The sequence below is a fragment of the Australozyma saopauloensis genome, chromosome 3, assembly GCF_035610405.1.
Source record: "Australozyma saopauloensis chromosome 3, complete sequence".
Taxonomy (NCBI): domain Eukaryota; kingdom Fungi; phylum Ascomycota; class Pichiomycetes; order Serinales; family Metschnikowiaceae; genus Australozyma; species Australozyma saopauloensis.
Genome location: NC_086133.1, coordinates 1,340,816 through 1,357,207, shown reverse-complemented (window position 1 = coordinate 1,357,207; position 16,392 = coordinate 1,340,816). Strand labels below are relative to the sequence as shown.

The following is a 16,392-nucleotide window of genomic DNA, read 5'->3' as shown; positions in this document are numbered from 1 at the left end:
TGGGGAATATATAACTCTAGTGCTCTAAAACTTAAACACATGTTCCTTGCTGTAACCCAAGTCAGCCAAGGCTCCGGTGACCTCACCCTGGTCGGTAGGAGAGTTCTTAGGACCAGAAATGGCCTTGTACAAAGGTGGAGGACCACAAACGAAGATCTTGGCGTCGGCAGATGGAGCAGGCAAGTTTTCCTTCAAGAAGTCCTTGGTGATGTGGCCGGTGTGGCCGGTCCAGTCGTCGGAGCTCTTGTCAACGAAGTAGTGGATGTTGACCTGGTCCTTGTGCTCGGCAGCGATCTTGTCGAGCTCCTTCTTCATCAAGATGTCTTGGGTGGACAACGATCCGTAGAACAAGTCCACCTTGGTGTTGTCCTCGGGGTTCTTGGTGATCTCGTGGAGCAATTGGTACAAAGGAGTGATTCCAGAACCACCTCCAATCAAAGAAATGTGCTTGAACTGGTTAGGCTCCCACTTCCACTTGACAATTGGACCCTTGAAGGAAACAGTGTCGTTAGGCTTCAAGTCGTACACGTACTTGGAGAACTTGCCCTCTGGGTAAGTCTTGATGATGAACTCGATGGTACCCTTTTGGTTGACGTCGGAGACGGGGGTGTAGGGTCTGATCACGTTGTTTCCCTTTGGAGTGACGTACTTGGCCAAAAGACAAGAGGCGGTCACGAGGCCAGAAACGTCCTCAGGGCTGTTCAACTCGAACACGTAGTGCTTGGTGTTGGCGGAAATGTTCCACGAATCCTTCAATTTCAAGTCAATCCACTCGCCATTGTCCTTGAATGTCTTAGCAGTATCGTTATAGATACGGGAGCTGTAGAAGTGCCAGCCGAGGCCAATAGCACCGACGGCGCCGACAGCAGGAAACAAGTATTTGGAAGAGGCTCTAGCAAGCGACATTTTTGTGGTCCTAAGCGGGTTTTGTTGTTGGAAGATTGAAAAATGTCTTAAAGGGGAATTGAAAGCGGTTTGATGTCTCAATTCGGATACAGTCTGGTATAACAGATGCAGATGGTTCAATTGAGCGCTAGGTGTGTTTTTCTGGGGTTGATTTGGAGCACCAACGGAAAAAACAGCGTGGAGTGTGGAGTGGGAATTTAGCAAGTATTTATATGGACGGTGGTAGGTCAAGCGGGGCGTTGCCTGCAGTACGCCGTTTGATGTTGGACGAAGATGATTGGACGGCACGGGGATTAAGAGCCGAGAAAGGCGATCAGCGGGATTTTGACAGGATAGAGGCGACTTCTTTGAGATTCTGGCTTGATTTCAGGTTGTGTCTGTGGCGGAATTGAGGCCAACGGAGATATTGGGTGTGGTCACGTGACATGGCTCATTGGGTGGCAGCAGCAAATCAAGCTTATCAGCAAGCAAACGGTGGAGGTGAGTGGTAATTATGTGGAGATTAGATTTCGTGATTTCATGATTTATCTGTCTGATTCTTGAGCGTTTATTTCTGTGCTGTGATTGGCTAGACGGACTTAAGAGATGAGCATAAAAGATCCAGGAACGTGGTAACGGGGACATTGACGGATGATTTTTTTGGGAAGCATGAGAAATTTCGCCGACATAGATCGACCCCAGAAGTATTTTCCATTACTCAATTGTGGTGTTCCATGCTCCACTGTGATTGGCTGCAAAAAACACAACCTGATGTGTATTGCCGAAGAAGGACGCCCAAAAAAAGGAGGAAAACTCAAATTACTCACATAAAAATCCGTCATCAATACGAATTGTTTTTCTCCCCCGCGATACTTCCCTACTATTTCCGAGCTCGGAACCTCACCCGATTCTCCACTACTACTACTACTTTTTCCACCAATATCGTATGTTACACCGTAAAACTCACGAAGAACTCCTCAAACTAGCACGCACAATTGTGCAGCCGCTCCGCACATCGTTCTACAAAGGACAGGCAGGAAAAATCGCCGTTTTCGGCGGATGCCAGGACTATACGGGAGCACCGTTCTTTGCAGCCCACTCGGCGGCGCTTGTAGGCGCCGATTTGAGCCATGTTTTCTGTGAGAAGCAGGCGGCAACGGTCATTAAGGGATATCTGCCCGATTTGATGGTTCATCCGTACTTGTACGAGCTGCTGAACCCTGTAGTGCTCGAATTTGCACCCAAGCAAATGTGGGACAGCGTAAAGCAGATGCCGTTGGAAGAGGCGGTTTCGGGTCCGACGTTGGATGAAGTAATCGAAAAACACATCTTGCCGCAGATCTTGGGCGCCTTGGAGCGCATAGATGTGTTTGTAGTGGGCCCTGGATTGGGACGAGACCCATTGATGTTGAGAACCGTCTTTCGGATCATTCAAGAGATCAAAGTTGCCAACAAGCCACTCATTCTTGATGCAGACTCGCTTTTCTTGCTTGGAATGCTGCTAGACCTAGTGAAAGGATATGAGAAGGCGGTCATCACTCCAAACGTAGTGGAATTTGGCCGCTTATGCCGTGCAGTCGGCATTGACAACGATGATACCCCGGAGACAGCCCGCAAGCTCTCCGAGCAGTTGGGCGGCGTTTGTGTGGTGAAAAAGGGTAGAGAAGAGGTCATTGTCAAGGGTGAAACTTCGCTAGCCAACGACATGACAGGCTCTTTGAGACGTGTAGGCGGTCAGGGTGACACATTGACAGGCGCAATGGCCACCATGCTCGTTTGGGCAGAGCACTATAGGGATGGGTTTTGGGACGCTTCTCAGGAGGAGCGCTTGGGGCCCCACGACAGCGTGGTGCTCGCCTGTTATGCAGCTTGTGCATTGGTGAGAAGAGCTAGCAGCAAGGCTTTTTCCAAGTATAACAGAGCGATGCAGACATCGAACATCCATGAGTTTTTGGGAGAAGCATACACTGAGTTGTTTGAAGAAACTCCCTTGAGATAGCGCACCGTTTTGGCTTTGATTCTTTTGTTTGCATTTTGTTTTTCTTCTTTTACGGTCTCCCTGGGTTTTGGAAACTTCTGGGCTCTTGGCGGCGTTTCGTTTTCGCTGATGGCTCGTTATCTGGATTTTCTCCAACTCGGTTCAAATTTGGGTGAAAAAATGTCGACATTCAATTATCCAGAATGAATTTGGTATCTGAGTCGATAAAAAAATCGAAGTTTCCATTCTTATAGATACCGTTGCTTAATAAACCTCGAACGCTGTCACTTCAGCAACAGTCTCTCACTTGAGAAATAAAAACTATATTTTCAAGAAGTCAATCGTTCAATTTTACCCGTATCCAAATTTCACACCATTTTATTATTTATTTTTCGTCTTTTACCTTATCTCTATCACAGCCTAAACTCACGTGATACCGAGGCTCCACATATTTCGCCATTATCTATATACCCCATAATAGCCACTTTTTTCTCGAATACCCAGCAATTTCAACAAGATAAGAAGCAAATTGATACAAATTTTGAGCTTGGCCTATATCTGCATCACGTGGTATCCTTATTTCGATCTTTTTTCCCGATTTTTCCAGCTTTTTCCCGCTCTGAAAGCTTACGTAATCGTTTCCGGAACCGATTCTCTCGTACAGACCCCAATTTGACATCAAATCGGAGTGAGTTGAATAATTTCCAAATAAAATAGCTCGTTTTCCACATAACTGCACAATATGGACGCCAGTTGCGGTCCTTCTAGCGCATTATCGCAGCTACTGAAACATACCCAAAGAGATAATTCGCTTCAGCATGAGGCTATACGTCCGGGCGTACCTCTGAATGCCGGTCCTGTGTTTAGAAACCAGCCAGGTACCGATGCCGCCCTTAATCGGGATTTCCACCAGTTTAGTCAAGGTACAGACTACAACACATTTCAGGCTGCACCAACACAATTTCTTGCGGATCGCACGGGGCGGCCGGGTCATGCGCATCCCCCGGCAATGAATATGCAAGCGCCGAATCAGCAGTGGGTGCAGGACTTCAATGGATTGTCGTTGAACCAGTCTGGTCCCCAGAGTCAACTCAATCACAACGGCCAACCGCTAACGCTGAATTGGTCGCTGCAGTTTATGCAGCATGCAAAACAGAACCACATGGGCCAGACAGGGCACTTAAGTCAGATGGGTCAACAGGGAACGACGTATATGCAACAGCCGATGATGTTCAACCAGGCACATCTGCAGATGCAACAGATGGAACAAGTGCCACAGATGCAGCCACTGCAAAATCAAGTTGCAGAAATGGACCCGAATGCATTCGAGGCACAATTCGATCAGATTTCAAGAGAGTTGGAGGACGTAGAGCAGCCTCAGATCCATTCCAAGGACGACACTGAAAAAGAACGCTTTGCCGAGGCTGCACGGAAAGTGCAGAGCCATATGACATCCTCCTCGCCGCTCATTTCGACAGAAACCGCCACGAAGTTCCAGCAGTCAAACTTTCTCAAGTTGATGTCGCAGATCTCCAACAGAGAGGTCGAGGTTTCCGACGACGGCGCCAAGCTCGTCGCAAAAGAGTCCGGGGCAGATGTCCGAGATTATCTCAGCGATCCGCTCAAAGACGTCCGCGAGGCTGACCAGGGTAGCTCGGTGAACATGGCGCCGGCCATGCCACAGGTACAACCTACTCAACCCGCCGAAGGAACGATTACCAACGAATCTGCACATGTGCGCAGCCATCTTCCAGATCCCTTGGCGCACATCCGAGATGGAGAGCTTCTGGGCGATTTTTCGGCGTTGCAAGCAGCCAGAGTGATCAGTGGTGGGCAGGTCAACCGAGACGACTGGATGGAAGACTTGAGCTGGGAGCCTAGAGAGCCAACTCGTCCTCGCCGCGGGCTATTGAATCCGGCAGAGCAAGAGGTTTACGATGACTACAGAAACGACGACGACTTTCATTGAGACCGAGGTTTCATGAAGAAAAACAATTTAGAACTACCATGAGCATATTAACAAATTAATTACCAAATTCTACAGTTAAAAGAGTCAACCAGATCAGAAGGACAGCCACTCTGACACGCCCCAAATCCTACAAAAGCGGAATAGATTCCTCATGTCGTGTGACGATGAGTCAACTTATTATTTGATTAAAAAAGATTAGAGATTACTGGACCATGCGCTTTTGTTTCGTGGTTTCTTGAACGCATCCTCCAAAAGATGGAACGCCCGAATTCGCAACCAGTATCTATCCTGTTACGAGGCTTAGAGATGTAATCGGCGAGACTTCTCAGAAGAAAAGATGCTAAGAACCATGACGTAATCTGCAGTCTTTTTGTTCAACCGGGGACATCAAGAAAAAGAAAAGCGTCACCGCAACTGGCTGATAACTGGTAAATTGAGACGATTAATCGATGCGGGATCGGCAACCAACGTCATAATACTGGTGATCCTGCAGGCAGGGCAAGTAGGTACTTCTGCGCGATGACAAGTATTGGCGGTGAGTGAACGTCTTTTCTGCAGGACGCTCGTTGTTCATTCCAATGCATTTAGTTGGAAATGTCAAAATTTGGAGAAAACTGAAGGTCGAATTTTAGTAGAACAGCACGGTTGGCATGGCGAAATCCCTCAGTTTTTCCGATGGTTGGAAGTTTTGGATTAAAGTCCCAGCTACCGTCGATTGATACTGTTGGTCCAGTTGTGTGCCGACCCACGTCATCCACCGGATAAACCTCAGATATGAAAAGGAAAGTGTGAAGGAAATTATGTCAGACAAGATTAGGCAAGACCGGAACAAAGGAGTCAACGGAAAGTGAGACCAGGGCATGGAGGAAGAAATTCTCAACAAAAAAAATTGGATGAAGGAAAGAAAGAAAAAAGCAGGATTTCTGAAGTGTACATGCCTTTGCTCGACTTTACTTCCCCAGGACAGTGCTTCAGAGCCGTTTCTTTTCCTGGTCCAGACTCCCAGTTTGCAGCCACTAACAAAGTGTCTCGGGTGCCAACTTACCAGTAACGAACATTTCAGCGCCGCTAACCGTTCGACAGTGTTTCTTTTTCTGACTTCGATTCTATTAGTCTATTTCCGCAGTGACGCATGATCCCCCCGCACACTACACCGCAATCCAGCGAAAAACCCATTGCACAATATTACCAATACACAATCATCAACACCATTCAGTTCCCGTAGTTTTAGACCATGCACCCGTAGTTGTCACTTTCCTTTTCGCTCGCGATGATGTAATCGGGCATCTCGCTCATCCTCATCGCTGCCATCTCTGATGGAATGGCCTGCAGACAGTCCGGGTCTATTGTTCTGGTTTGCGCCCATTCTCCAAACCACTACATCATCAGAAGAGGATAGTGCCACCCCCGTCCTGCAGAATACCCTCACCCACCAAAACTATATAAGGCACCCTTATCCCCGCCGGTTTTTTTCTTTCTCCAGTACTTACTACATTAACACATACAACATCATGACTTCTACTCCTTATCAAATCAACAAGCCTTTCAGAATTGCCGTCATCGGTTCTGGTAACTGGGGTACCGCCGTGGCCAAGATTGTCGCCGAAAACTGTTCTGAAAAGAGCGACATTTTCGAAAAACAAGTCAACATGTGGGTTTTCCAAGAGCAAATCGGTGAGCGCAACTTGACCGATATCATCAACACCGAGCACGAGAACGTCAAGTACTTGCCTGACGTCAAGCTCCCCGAGAACTTGGTTGCTAACCCCGACATTGTGGAGACCGCCAAAGATGCCGATCTTTTGATCTTCAACATTCCTCACCAGTTCCTTCCTCGTATCTGCAAGCAGCTCGAGGGTAAGGTTTCGCCAAACGTGCGTGCCATCTCGTGTTTGAAGGGTATTGAGGTGAACGAGCACAACTGTAAATTGTTGTCGCAATCGATCACAGACACTCTCGGTATTTACTGTGGTGTCTTGTCCGGTGCCAACATTGCCAATGAAGTTGCCAGAGGCCGCTGGTCGGAGACCTCTGTCGCTTACAACGTGCCAGATGACTTCAGAGGCCACGGTGAGGACATTGACGAGTTCGTGTTGAAGGAGTTGTTCCACAGATCCTACTTCCACGTGCGTGTGATTAAGGACGTCGTGGGTGCCTCCATCGCTGGTGCTTTGAAGAACGTCGTTGCCTGCGCTGCTGGTTTCGTTGAGGGTGCCGGCTGGGGTGACAACGCTAAGGCTGCCATCATGAGAATCGGACTTAAGGAGACCATTCACTTTGCCTCTTACTACGAGAAGTTCGGTATCCAGGGTGCTTCTCCAGACTACAAGACCTTCACCGAGGAGTCTGCCGGTGTTGCCGACCTTATCACCACCTGTTCCGGAGGTAGAAACGTCAAGGTCGCTCGTTACATGATTGAGAACAAGTGTGACGCTTGGGCTGCCGAGGCTAAGCTTTTGAACGGTCAATCTTCCCAAGGTATCATCACCGTCAAGGAGGTCCACAAATTGTTGCAAAACTTCGGCTTGCAGGACGAGTTCCCATTGTTCGAGGCCACCTACGCTGTTATCTACGAGAGCGCCGACGTCAACGACTGGCCTATCGTTTTGCAGTAAGCATTTGTCATTTCATAGTCATTTATTTATAGAGAATTAGCATAGTTTTTGAGTTACTATATTGGCCTGTAGTCAAGTATTTGCTTAGATATCTGGGACTAGTGAATGGTCTGTTTTGATAAGTGAGACAAAGTCTTAAGCAGAATGACATAAAACGAGAATGTTTCAGTTTAGACAGCTTTCGGTTAGACTTTCTCCTCGATGTTGTCTCACATTTAGGAGCGTGCGATGAAGTATGAATCGAAGGGTTGGCAAGCTGATCAAATTCTAGAATCAATTTTTTGGTTTGAATTAGATTGGGTTGCGTTTTCTCGAACCAGTTGACTCTTCAATAGCATCTGTATAATTTACAGAACGCAACTAAAACACTACTGTACATGATAATTTCTTTCTTGCAGGATTATTGTCTCTAATTCTGTCATCAGTATTTCGGTAAATCCTTTCATTGGTACTTGATTTCATGGCGCTGTATTTTGAAGTGGTCTGTGAATCGAAGCATCAACATCAGATATGAGGACGAAGAGAAGCTAAATTTCAAATCAAGTCAATTATTGAAGATATTCTAATGCCTAATTCAATTACGGACCTGCCGCTCCACGCCTTTACTATCAAAGTCGATCATCGAAGCGGATATGTGACGACAAGAAACGAATCAAACATCACTTACTTAAATTCAACTTAACAATTGCGATTCTCTTCTACTGATTGTAATTCAATTGAGTTTTTACCTATGATTTGGAGAATCACACTCTTTGCCCATCTCGTCTACTGATTTGTCCTGGTTACGTATCAGGGTACTTGTCTATATATTCCAAAAGAATCGAAAGTACTTCTTGAATTTGCCAAACCCCTATACTTCATAAATATCTCGGTGATAAGTCTCATTCTGCAAGATGATGTCAGCGCGATGAGTCCGATGAGTTCTATCTCTCATCCCCATCACCCCCATCCCGCTTCCCCGGAAAAACTCACGTGCCTTTAATCACATGATCGACGCATTATCATAGATTCCCCAAATTTCGGTACACCCCCTGATTGATACCCAAAACGCCCAAAGATGGAGAAAAACTTGCTTGAAACTCTCCGGGATTTCATTCCTCGAAACTACCAGGCACAGCAGACAAGCATCTGGCACAAAGTGCCCGTTTCTCGTCGTCTGGCGGTGTTCGTACTTCTTTTTTTGGGTCGATTAGGCGAACTACGGGTTGTTTTGACCAAAAGATCCTCAAAACTCCGAAATTTCCCCGGTCATATCTCCCTCCCCGGCGGTAAAGCCGACAATGGCTTAGAACTGCTGTGGATGGTGTCTCGGCGGGAAATGAGTGAAGAAATCGGATTAGGCGAGGATAATGTATACCTCAAGGAGAAATTTGGCGTCAGTATTGAGCACTTGACCGAGCTCCCCTGCTATCTCTCACGGACGTTCCTGGCTGTGCGTCCATGTGTCGGATTTATGGACTATCCACATGATCATACCTCAGAGCAGAAGCTTTTGCACAGCTTAGAGCTCAAAATTAATCCTGGAGAAAGCTCCGGCATCTTTCTGTGTCCGCTCCGGGACTTTCTTCTTGAGAATTCGGCGTCAGACGAGAGAGAATGCTTGGAAAGTACGCTGCATGCCATCAAATGGGGTGGAATTCCCTGGAATTTGCGGTCGTTTACATTTCCACAACACAATCTGCATGAAGCAGAGTGGTTGAAAGGATTGGAGGATCTCAGCGCATCGGAGGAGGACTTTAGTTCGGAAGATGAGAAACACAAGTTGCTCCGCGCAGAAGAACGGCAGCTGAAAAAGCGCAAACTCGAACTGTGGGGAAAATTGGGCAGCCGCCGTGACTCGGTCACCCAACAAAAAATCTACGACGTCTGGGGCCTAACTGCAAACATCTTACACGATCTTGCGGAGTTGATCTATAGAAACAAGGAGCTGAAAAACCGTGAGTTGGGTGAGGAGGAATTGATCTGGAGTATCTGGAACTATGGCGGGCAAATGCGCGCGAAGGAGCGGTCTGAGGCAGAATCTCGCTTGATTCTGTCTGTTCCAGGCGACGGTGTGTCATTCAGCGAGGTTCTTCCACGCACAGAGTTTAATCGTTTGAAGCGGTTGTATAAGATGTGAGATTTAGATGTTTGACTGGAAACTCGCAGTTGAGCAAGTTCTGTTCAGTCTGCTCTATGATTAATGCCAATAAAACTATGATGTAGTACAAAGGAACCGGTCTTTGTGCTCGATATGAAAATTTTCGATAGTAGAATAGGATTCGAATTAATTTATTAACGTTTGATTCTCTTTTTCGCCTGATCCGACCCCGTATTTCACTTCTGTTCTTATCTACCACTAATTTCTCTAAAAAATGCCAACAGCATCAGTTACAGAGGAGATTGAAACGAGTGAACTAGACCAGTGTCTAGAGAGACTTGGTTTGACTGACGCCAAGGAGTTTGTTTTGTCCAATGGCTTCGGAGAATCGGAAAAACTGGCTCCGGAAAATCTTCCGGATAAACTAGACCTGGAAGAACGCCTGGAGGGGCTAACTTCTGAATTGCAAGATGAGAAGGTATTACAGTTGTTGCTGAAGTTGAATGAATACGAAGATTTGGCCAATGGCAGCTTTCGAACGGACTTTATTGACGGGTTCAGTAATTTGAGCAGAGCAGGCTTCAATAGCACACGGACTTTTGGTCCTGACTCATACGACTTGCGAGAATACCAAGCTTGTAAGATCTTGGTGAAGAACGGGGATTCTTTCGAGGTTGTAGACCGGTTAAAGCGCCAAAGAGAAGAATCAAAGAAAACCGCCACAATCATAGCACAAGCTTCTAAAGAAGCGCCCGAAGAGAATGGAACAAAAAAAAGAACCTCAAAAAACTCAGCGAAAAGTGCTGGCGCCACACAAAAAACCGAAAAGAGCGCCATTTCTACATCTACATCCATTCCCGCTAAAACTGAACCCACGGAGACTCGGGAAGTGGAATCTGTTAAATATCGAGATCCCATCAATCAGTTTGGTGGACTTGTTCCATACCAATTGCGCCAAGCTCAATCGAACTTCCTGGCAGCAGTTTTGCATTGTGTCAAGCTAGTCGAACTACGGAGGACGATCGAGTCTCTCATAGAAGATATCGAGTCCTTTCAAAGGTCATAGTACCCAAATTTATTGTATATTTCTGTTTAAGTCCTTTACTCTTGGTCACTGAACAAGTCACTGTCGTTTTCGTAGTCGCTAGGATTGATTTCAACCTCATCTCCACTGTCCTCTTCGGCACCCAACTCTGCGTCACTGGCAGGCAAGGTACCGTTCTTTCTTGCCTCTCTGCGGGCCTTTTTGTCGTCCTTTTTCTTTTGTTTGGCGTCAACGTTGGCTTTCTGCTCGGCTCTTCTTTTGGCCTTCTCGTCCATTCTGACCTGGTGCTTCACGTCCAAAGCCTTCTCCTCAGCCTTCAGCTTGACGATTCTGGAGTGGTATATCGTCTTGGACAGACCAATCATGCTCTCTTCAATCTTGACAAGCGACAAGTTGAGTCTGGGTCCCAACTCTTGAAGCTTAACAGCTCTCTTTCTGGTATAGGACAGATCAGCGGCGACCTTCTTTCTGAGATTTGGAATGTGATCGTTTCTGATTTCAACAGTGGCATCATCTTCGACCTCAGAGTCGGACGTTAGGCCGCCCACAGAATATGGATCCAACACGAGCTCCGAGATGTCCGTGTGGCCGCTCATCTTAGGTAGTTTGTTACGGCCGTTGTGGCTCAGCTCGAGCAACTTCTTGATATTTCTGTTCTCCTCCACCAACTTGGTGTCGATTGCGTAGTGACGGATGTCAATATCACCGTCTGGGTTCTTGTTGATCAAAAGAACACGTTGGATAGTTCCCACCTTGGTTTCGTGTGGTTGGATAGGTGGGAATAAGTTCTGGAAAACAGTCACAAGCAATTTCTCGTGGTTTTCCATCTCTCCTACTTTTCTGGAAAATCCATTCATCACCAACAATGGCGGCTGGTGAAATGCGGACGATTCACGTCCAACAGACTTGGGTCTCTTCATGATTCTCCGCACATCCTTCATCAATGCATACGAATTGACTTTGAATTGCAAGCTTGGACCACGAGGCATCTTTCCGATTCTCATCGAGATGTTTCCAGACGTCTCGGACTGCTTGAACACAAAAAGATCTGAAACTCCTAACGGACCGGTCATCACCACGAAATCTTTAAGCTTATTGGCCTTTCTTTCACGCAAATTGATGGCGGTATGGGGCTGCATCGTGGTTCTGAAATCTTTAACGAGCTGTTTCAATGATCTGTTGCGGATAGAGTTTCCGAGCGTGAGCACCATAGATTTAGGGATCTTGGCAACGACCTCTGGGTCAGGAGCCTTGTCTGTTCTCTTCTTGACTCTTCTTTTGGCCATGATTAAGTGTATGGGGATAGAGATATTCGATGAGCATCGCTAGATGATAATGTGGGTGGAAAAGACCCGTACACCACAATGAATGAAATGGGCACAAAATCCATTCAAATATTGAATGAGTAGAAAAATTTTGGATCAGATGGTTTCTTTAGGATAACAACTCTCTAACTTAATTTCCAGTATTCTCAATTTGTCTTTTCCGGGCATGATTTGCGGGCTTCGATTTGGCACAAATACACTCCTCTCCAGAAAGTGCGATGCTCATCTCCATCCCCATCTCATCTCCATCTCCATCTCCCATCGCATCCCCGGACTTGAAAATACATTTGAACAATCAAAATGGCCAAGACAACCGTGAAACATTCCAAAAAACCAAAAATTCACTCCAGTGCGGCGGATGCGCTCGCTCTCGCTGAGAAGATCAAGAAAAACGCCCTCAAAGCCAAACTCTCGACTGAACCCAAAACCGATGCTGAGGCACCATCCATCACAGAAGAGATTTCCGAAGTCGAAGTGTCACTGGACAAAAAGACTTTCGAATCTTTTGCCGATCTCAAATTAATTCCAGAATTGCTTGAGACCATCCAGGCGCTCAAGTTTACTAAGCCCACTCCCATCCAAGCAGAGGCCATTCCACATGCTTTGGCCGGAAAGGATATCATCGGATTGGCTGTGACTGGTTCCGGTAAGACTGCTGCATTTGCCATTCCAATTCTTCAGGCGCTCTGGAACGACCAGATGCCATACTACTGTTTGGTGATCTCGCCTACGAGAGAATTGGCATACCAAATTAAGGAGACCTTCGATGCTTTGGGCTCCGCTATGGGCTTGAGAACTTGTTGTATTGTTGGAGGTATGAGTCCTATGGACCAGGCGCTAGATTTGCTGAGGAAGCCTCACATCATTGTGGCCACTCCAGGTAGAATCATCGACCACTTGGAGAAAACGAAAGGTTTCAACTTGAGAAACTTGCGCTACCTCGTCATGGACGAAGCCGACAGATTGTTGGATCAAGAGTTCGACCGTGAGCTTGATAAGATTCTACGGGTCATTCCAAGAGAGAGAAACACATACTTGTTCTCAGCCACCATGACCAATAAGATCGAGAAGTTGCAAAGAGCTTCGCTACAAAACCCGGTTCGTATTGCTGTGTCTTCCAAGTATGCCACGGCTGAAAACTTGGTGCAGCTGATGATGTTGGTCAGTGAGGTCCACAAGAACACCGTTTTGGTGCACTTGCTCAATGAGTTCATGGGCAAATCCATCATTATCTTCACTAGAACGTGTGCGCATGCGCAAAGAACTGCTTTGCTTGCCAGAATCCTCGGCTTTTCCGCCGTTCCACTTCATGGACAGCTCTCGCAAACACAACGTCTTGGATCGTTGAACAAGTTCAAGTCCAACCTGTCCAACATCTTGGTGGCCACCGATGTTGCCGCTCGTGGTTTGGATATCCCATCTGTGGATGTAGTCATCAACTACGATATCCCTATGGACTCTAAAGCATACATCCACAGAGTGGGTCGTACTGCTCGTGCCGGAAGAAGCGGAAAGTCGATTTCTTTGGTGACTCAGTACGATCTCGAGATCTACATGAGAATCGAGAAGGTTCTCGGCGTCAAGCTTCCCAAAGACCCTCTTCCATCAGCTGAGGAAATGGCGATCTTGCACACCCATGTTGACCGTGCCGTGGCCGAAGCCGTGAAACAAACCAAAGATTTCCACGACAAGAAGGGCAAAAAGGGCAAGTCTCGTGATGATGCAGACAGAGAGGAAAAGTAGTGTGAGCTTCACAGGTGAACTCCATGTATTACTAATAAACCATTATAGAACAACGCACCATCCCAAATCATATGTAGAACTGAACTTTAAGCGAAATTGTTATCGGTGTAGGAAATGAACAGGACACTCGCCGTAGCTTTTCTTGTTGAACCAATCCTTGATACATTTATAGTGGAAAACACACAAACACTCAAGACGCCCAACCTTATCGCCTGGCTTCAAATCTTCAAGGCATATCACACACTCGTCGTCAATGGCATTCTTCTCTGCTTCGACCTCTGTGATTTGCACTATCGTGTCTACCGAGTTGGGGCCAGTTTCGCCCACGAGCTCGTAGCTGGGCCGCGGAATCGGAGGAATATTGTATACCAACATTCTGTTGCGGGCCTGCGAGCCCAGCGGAGGGCTCTGAAGCCGCATGTGGTCGTTGGTGAAGTCAAAACACACTAGACACTCACTGATGTGACATTCTTTGAAGGTTTCAAATGCATTCAGAGACGACTCTGCGTCACCGTTTTGAACCGTTTCGAAGAACCTTTTGAGGAGATCGACCGCGCACACCGGACAGAGGTTTTGGTCACTCTCTGTGTCGGTTCTATTGTTGAGCGTCAGTGCCGACGAGGCCGATTCTACGGGCCGCGACTTGATGCGCGCATACTTAGAGTTTCCCACCACCGGAGTGTTTTCTCTCAGAAAATTAGCGTCTCTCAGAGTGCGTCTGTCGAGGCTATCGCCAAGAAGCGTTCTACGAATAGTCCTGATCTCCGCAACACACGTGTCGCAGGTGCGATACCTTTGGTTCGGTGAGCATCTCAGCGGCGGACCGTTTGCATGGACTACCTGAGTATTGGGCAAGTATGTGATCTCCTGGTTTGAGCAAGAGGAACACACCACCTTTCCACACTTCCGGCAGTGATGTCTTCGGTTAATGAATGAATATGGCGAGTCGCAGAGGTGACAGGCAGTGACGTCATCGTCTCTTTGCCAGGTAAGTTCCGTCATCGGTTCTTGTGTTTCAGAACTGTTTCACAATATCGAATATTGGAAGAGAATTAATCCGATGAAATCAGGATTTCAGAATGAAAATGGCCCTATAAAACCAGAAACTCTTACAAGAATGAAAAGATTTTTGCCGGAATCCCTTATCCGTTATCGGTGTTCAAGAACCGAAAAAAAAAACAGATATAAAAACACCACGGCACCTGTATAATGGCTGTTTTGTTAACCAAAAAATGTAACAACGTCGGAAGGTTCAGAAAATTGTCCTTTTCTGCTCTCGAATCGATACTTTGGTGGCAAAAATGGCGTTTATGATCTGAAACTGATAGAGTAATGGGTCAGGTGATGATAACAGTGTGGGGTTCCGAGGAGCATAAATAGGCGGATAAATTATGATTTTTCGTTTTTGTTTTTAACTATATTTTTTTCGTTAGTCGTGTTGATGTTGGTTTTGGTTATAGTTGGTTTTTTTTGTGGGCTTTTTGGACTGATTTAGTGCTTTTTTAGTTTGGTGTGGTAAACGGAATCTGTCAATCACAATTTGTAGCTATAAAATACGATACTTTTATGCAAAATTTTGATTATAACATCATTGTTTATGTCGTTATTTTCGGTTTTGAAGCCGGTTTCTTGTAGCTCTAGGTCATCATAGATACTCGTTCTAGTAAGATTAAGAAGGGTACTAATCATACACATGAACAAAGAGATGCTAGCTCATAAGATTACATTACATAAAAATCCACTCTAGATTCATTCTTGAAGATATGAATTTCCCTAAACTCGTCCTTTATCTCTCGAAATTATACTTTACCCTACACCTCCCAACTCCACCACCAGCACATATAAACCGGTAGAAAAAAAGCCGCCATAATCTCAAACAGAACCAAAAATTTAAAACATAGAACTAAACCCCAAAACTCCGCCATTAGGGCCTCTGAACAACGCCCCAATCCTCCCAATACCGCTGGTGTACGGGTGTCTCTCTAATACACATTTTCCAACCTCTCTAAATTCCAAATCTCCAAAAACCACAATCATGACCGATCGCTTGACACAGCTCCAAGCGTGTCTAGATCAACTCGTGGCACAATTCAACGCCACCATCAACTACATCAACACACAAAGTGACATGGCGTTATTGGACGAAGACCCCCAATCAACAGTGAATTTGGCGGCCAAAGCACCCTTGCCAGGAAAAAAAGAGAGCGAGGTGAGTGGTGGAGAGGAGGGAATGAGTCGGGAGACGGGTATCCTGCAGGAACAGGCGGGACAAGGGTTTGAGAACGTGGTGAACGAGCTTTCTACAGATATAATTTTGAAATCTAGACAAATTAGTATGATTATCGACTCGCTTCCGGGAATCGGAACGCTTCCCGAGACACAGCTCAAGGTGATTGGTGAGTTGTTGAAGGAGTTGGAAGAGGCCGAGCAGGCGCGGTTGAGGCTGGTCAAGGAGAAGGACCAATTGTTGGAGTGGTGTGAGAGCTTGATTGTAGATGTGTCGCAGGGGATATATAAGACGCGGCTGTAGCTCTTGGGCGGGAAGTGGATAGCAAGCGGCGAGTATTTTTCGAGGGGTTGGCGTTTAGAGGTTTCCTTGTGAGTTTCCTTATGGCCATGAAGTTGGATCCTAGTTGACTTCTGACTCACCTCTGACTCCTTCAGATTACTACAGATTTTGGTGTATGCGGCTTTCGTGTGATTTCTGAAGCTTCTGACTATAGGATTCCATCAAATCCACCCAAAAGATACC

General features: G+C 46.4%; 10 protein-coding genes across 10 annotated transcripts; 7 read left to right on the top strand and 3 right to left on the bottom strand.

Annotated features, from left to right (window-relative positions):
* Positions 1-24: 24 nt before the first annotated feature.
* Positions 25-906, bottom strand: PUMCH_002770 (uncharacterized protein; the record flags this gene model as incomplete). The annotated part of the gene is made up of 1 exon (XM_063021765.1): positions 25-906. One exon carries the CDS (start codon positions 904-906, stop codon positions 25-27), a length of 882 nt encoding a protein of 293 aa, XP_062877835.1.
* Positions 907-1,831: 925 nt separating this feature from the next.
* PUMCH_002769 (uncharacterized protein) lies at positions 1,832-2,884 on the top strand (the record flags this gene model as incomplete). The annotated part of the gene is made up of 1 exon (XM_063021764.1): positions 1,832-2,884. The coding sequence occupies one exon, from the start codon at positions 1,832-1,834 to the stop codon at positions 2,882-2,884; it is 1,053 nt and encodes a 350-aa protein (XP_062877834.1).
* Positions 2,885-3,605: 721 nt separating this feature from the next.
* On the top strand, positions 3,606-4,832 carry PUMCH_002768 (uncharacterized protein; the record flags this gene model as incomplete). The annotated part of the gene is made up of 1 exon (XM_063021763.1): positions 3,606-4,832. One exon carries the CDS (start codon positions 3,606-3,608, stop codon positions 4,830-4,832), a length of 1,227 nt encoding a protein of 408 aa, XP_062877833.1.
* A 1,316-nt stretch (positions 4,833-6,148) lies between these two features.
* On the top strand, positions 6,149-7,447 carry PUMCH_002767 (uncharacterized protein; the record flags this gene model as incomplete). The annotated part of the gene is made up of 1 exon (XM_063021762.1): positions 6,149-7,447. The coding sequence occupies one exon, from the start codon at positions 6,149-6,151 to the stop codon at positions 7,445-7,447; it is 1,299 nt and encodes a 432-aa protein (XP_062877832.1).
* A 1,057-nt stretch (positions 7,448-8,504) lies between these two features.
* Positions 8,505-9,566, top strand: PUMCH_002766 (uncharacterized protein; the record flags this gene model as incomplete). The annotated part of the gene is made up of 1 exon (XM_063021761.1): positions 8,505-9,566. One exon carries the CDS (start codon positions 8,505-8,507, stop codon positions 9,564-9,566), a length of 1,062 nt encoding a protein of 353 aa, XP_062877831.1.
* Positions 9,567-9,801: 235 nt separating this feature from the next.
* On the top strand, positions 9,802-10,593 carry PUMCH_002765 (uncharacterized protein; the record flags this gene model as incomplete). The annotated part of the gene is made up of 1 exon (XM_063021760.1): positions 9,802-10,593. One exon carries the CDS (start codon positions 9,802-9,804, stop codon positions 10,591-10,593), a length of 792 nt encoding a protein of 263 aa, XP_062877830.1.
* Positions 10,594-10,628: 35 nt separating this feature from the next.
* PUMCH_002764 (uncharacterized protein) lies at positions 10,629-11,858 on the bottom strand (the record flags this gene model as incomplete). Its single annotated transcript, XM_063021759.1, has 1 exon — positions 10,629-11,858. One exon carries the CDS (start codon positions 11,856-11,858, stop codon positions 10,629-10,631), a length of 1,230 nt encoding a protein of 409 aa, XP_062877829.1.
* A 339-nt stretch (positions 11,859-12,197) lies between these two features.
* PUMCH_002763 (uncharacterized protein) lies at positions 12,198-13,640 on the top strand (the record flags this gene model as incomplete). The annotated part of the gene is made up of 1 exon (XM_063021758.1): positions 12,198-13,640. The coding sequence occupies one exon, from the start codon at positions 12,198-12,200 to the stop codon at positions 13,638-13,640; it is 1,443 nt and encodes a 480-aa protein (XP_062877828.1).
* Positions 13,641-13,739: 99 nt separating this feature from the next.
* On the bottom strand, positions 13,740-14,642 carry PUMCH_002762 (uncharacterized protein; the record flags this gene model as incomplete). Its single annotated transcript, XM_063021757.1, has 1 exon — positions 13,740-14,642. One exon carries the CDS (start codon positions 14,640-14,642, stop codon positions 13,740-13,742), a length of 903 nt encoding a protein of 300 aa, XP_062877827.1.
* A 1,033-nt stretch (positions 14,643-15,675) lies between these two features.
* On the top strand, positions 15,676-16,170 carry PUMCH_002761 (uncharacterized protein; the record flags this gene model as incomplete). Its single annotated transcript, XM_063021756.1, has 1 exon — positions 15,676-16,170. One exon carries the CDS (start codon positions 15,676-15,678, stop codon positions 16,168-16,170), a length of 495 nt encoding a protein of 164 aa, XP_062877826.1.
* Positions 16,171-16,392: the final 222 nt, after the last annotated feature.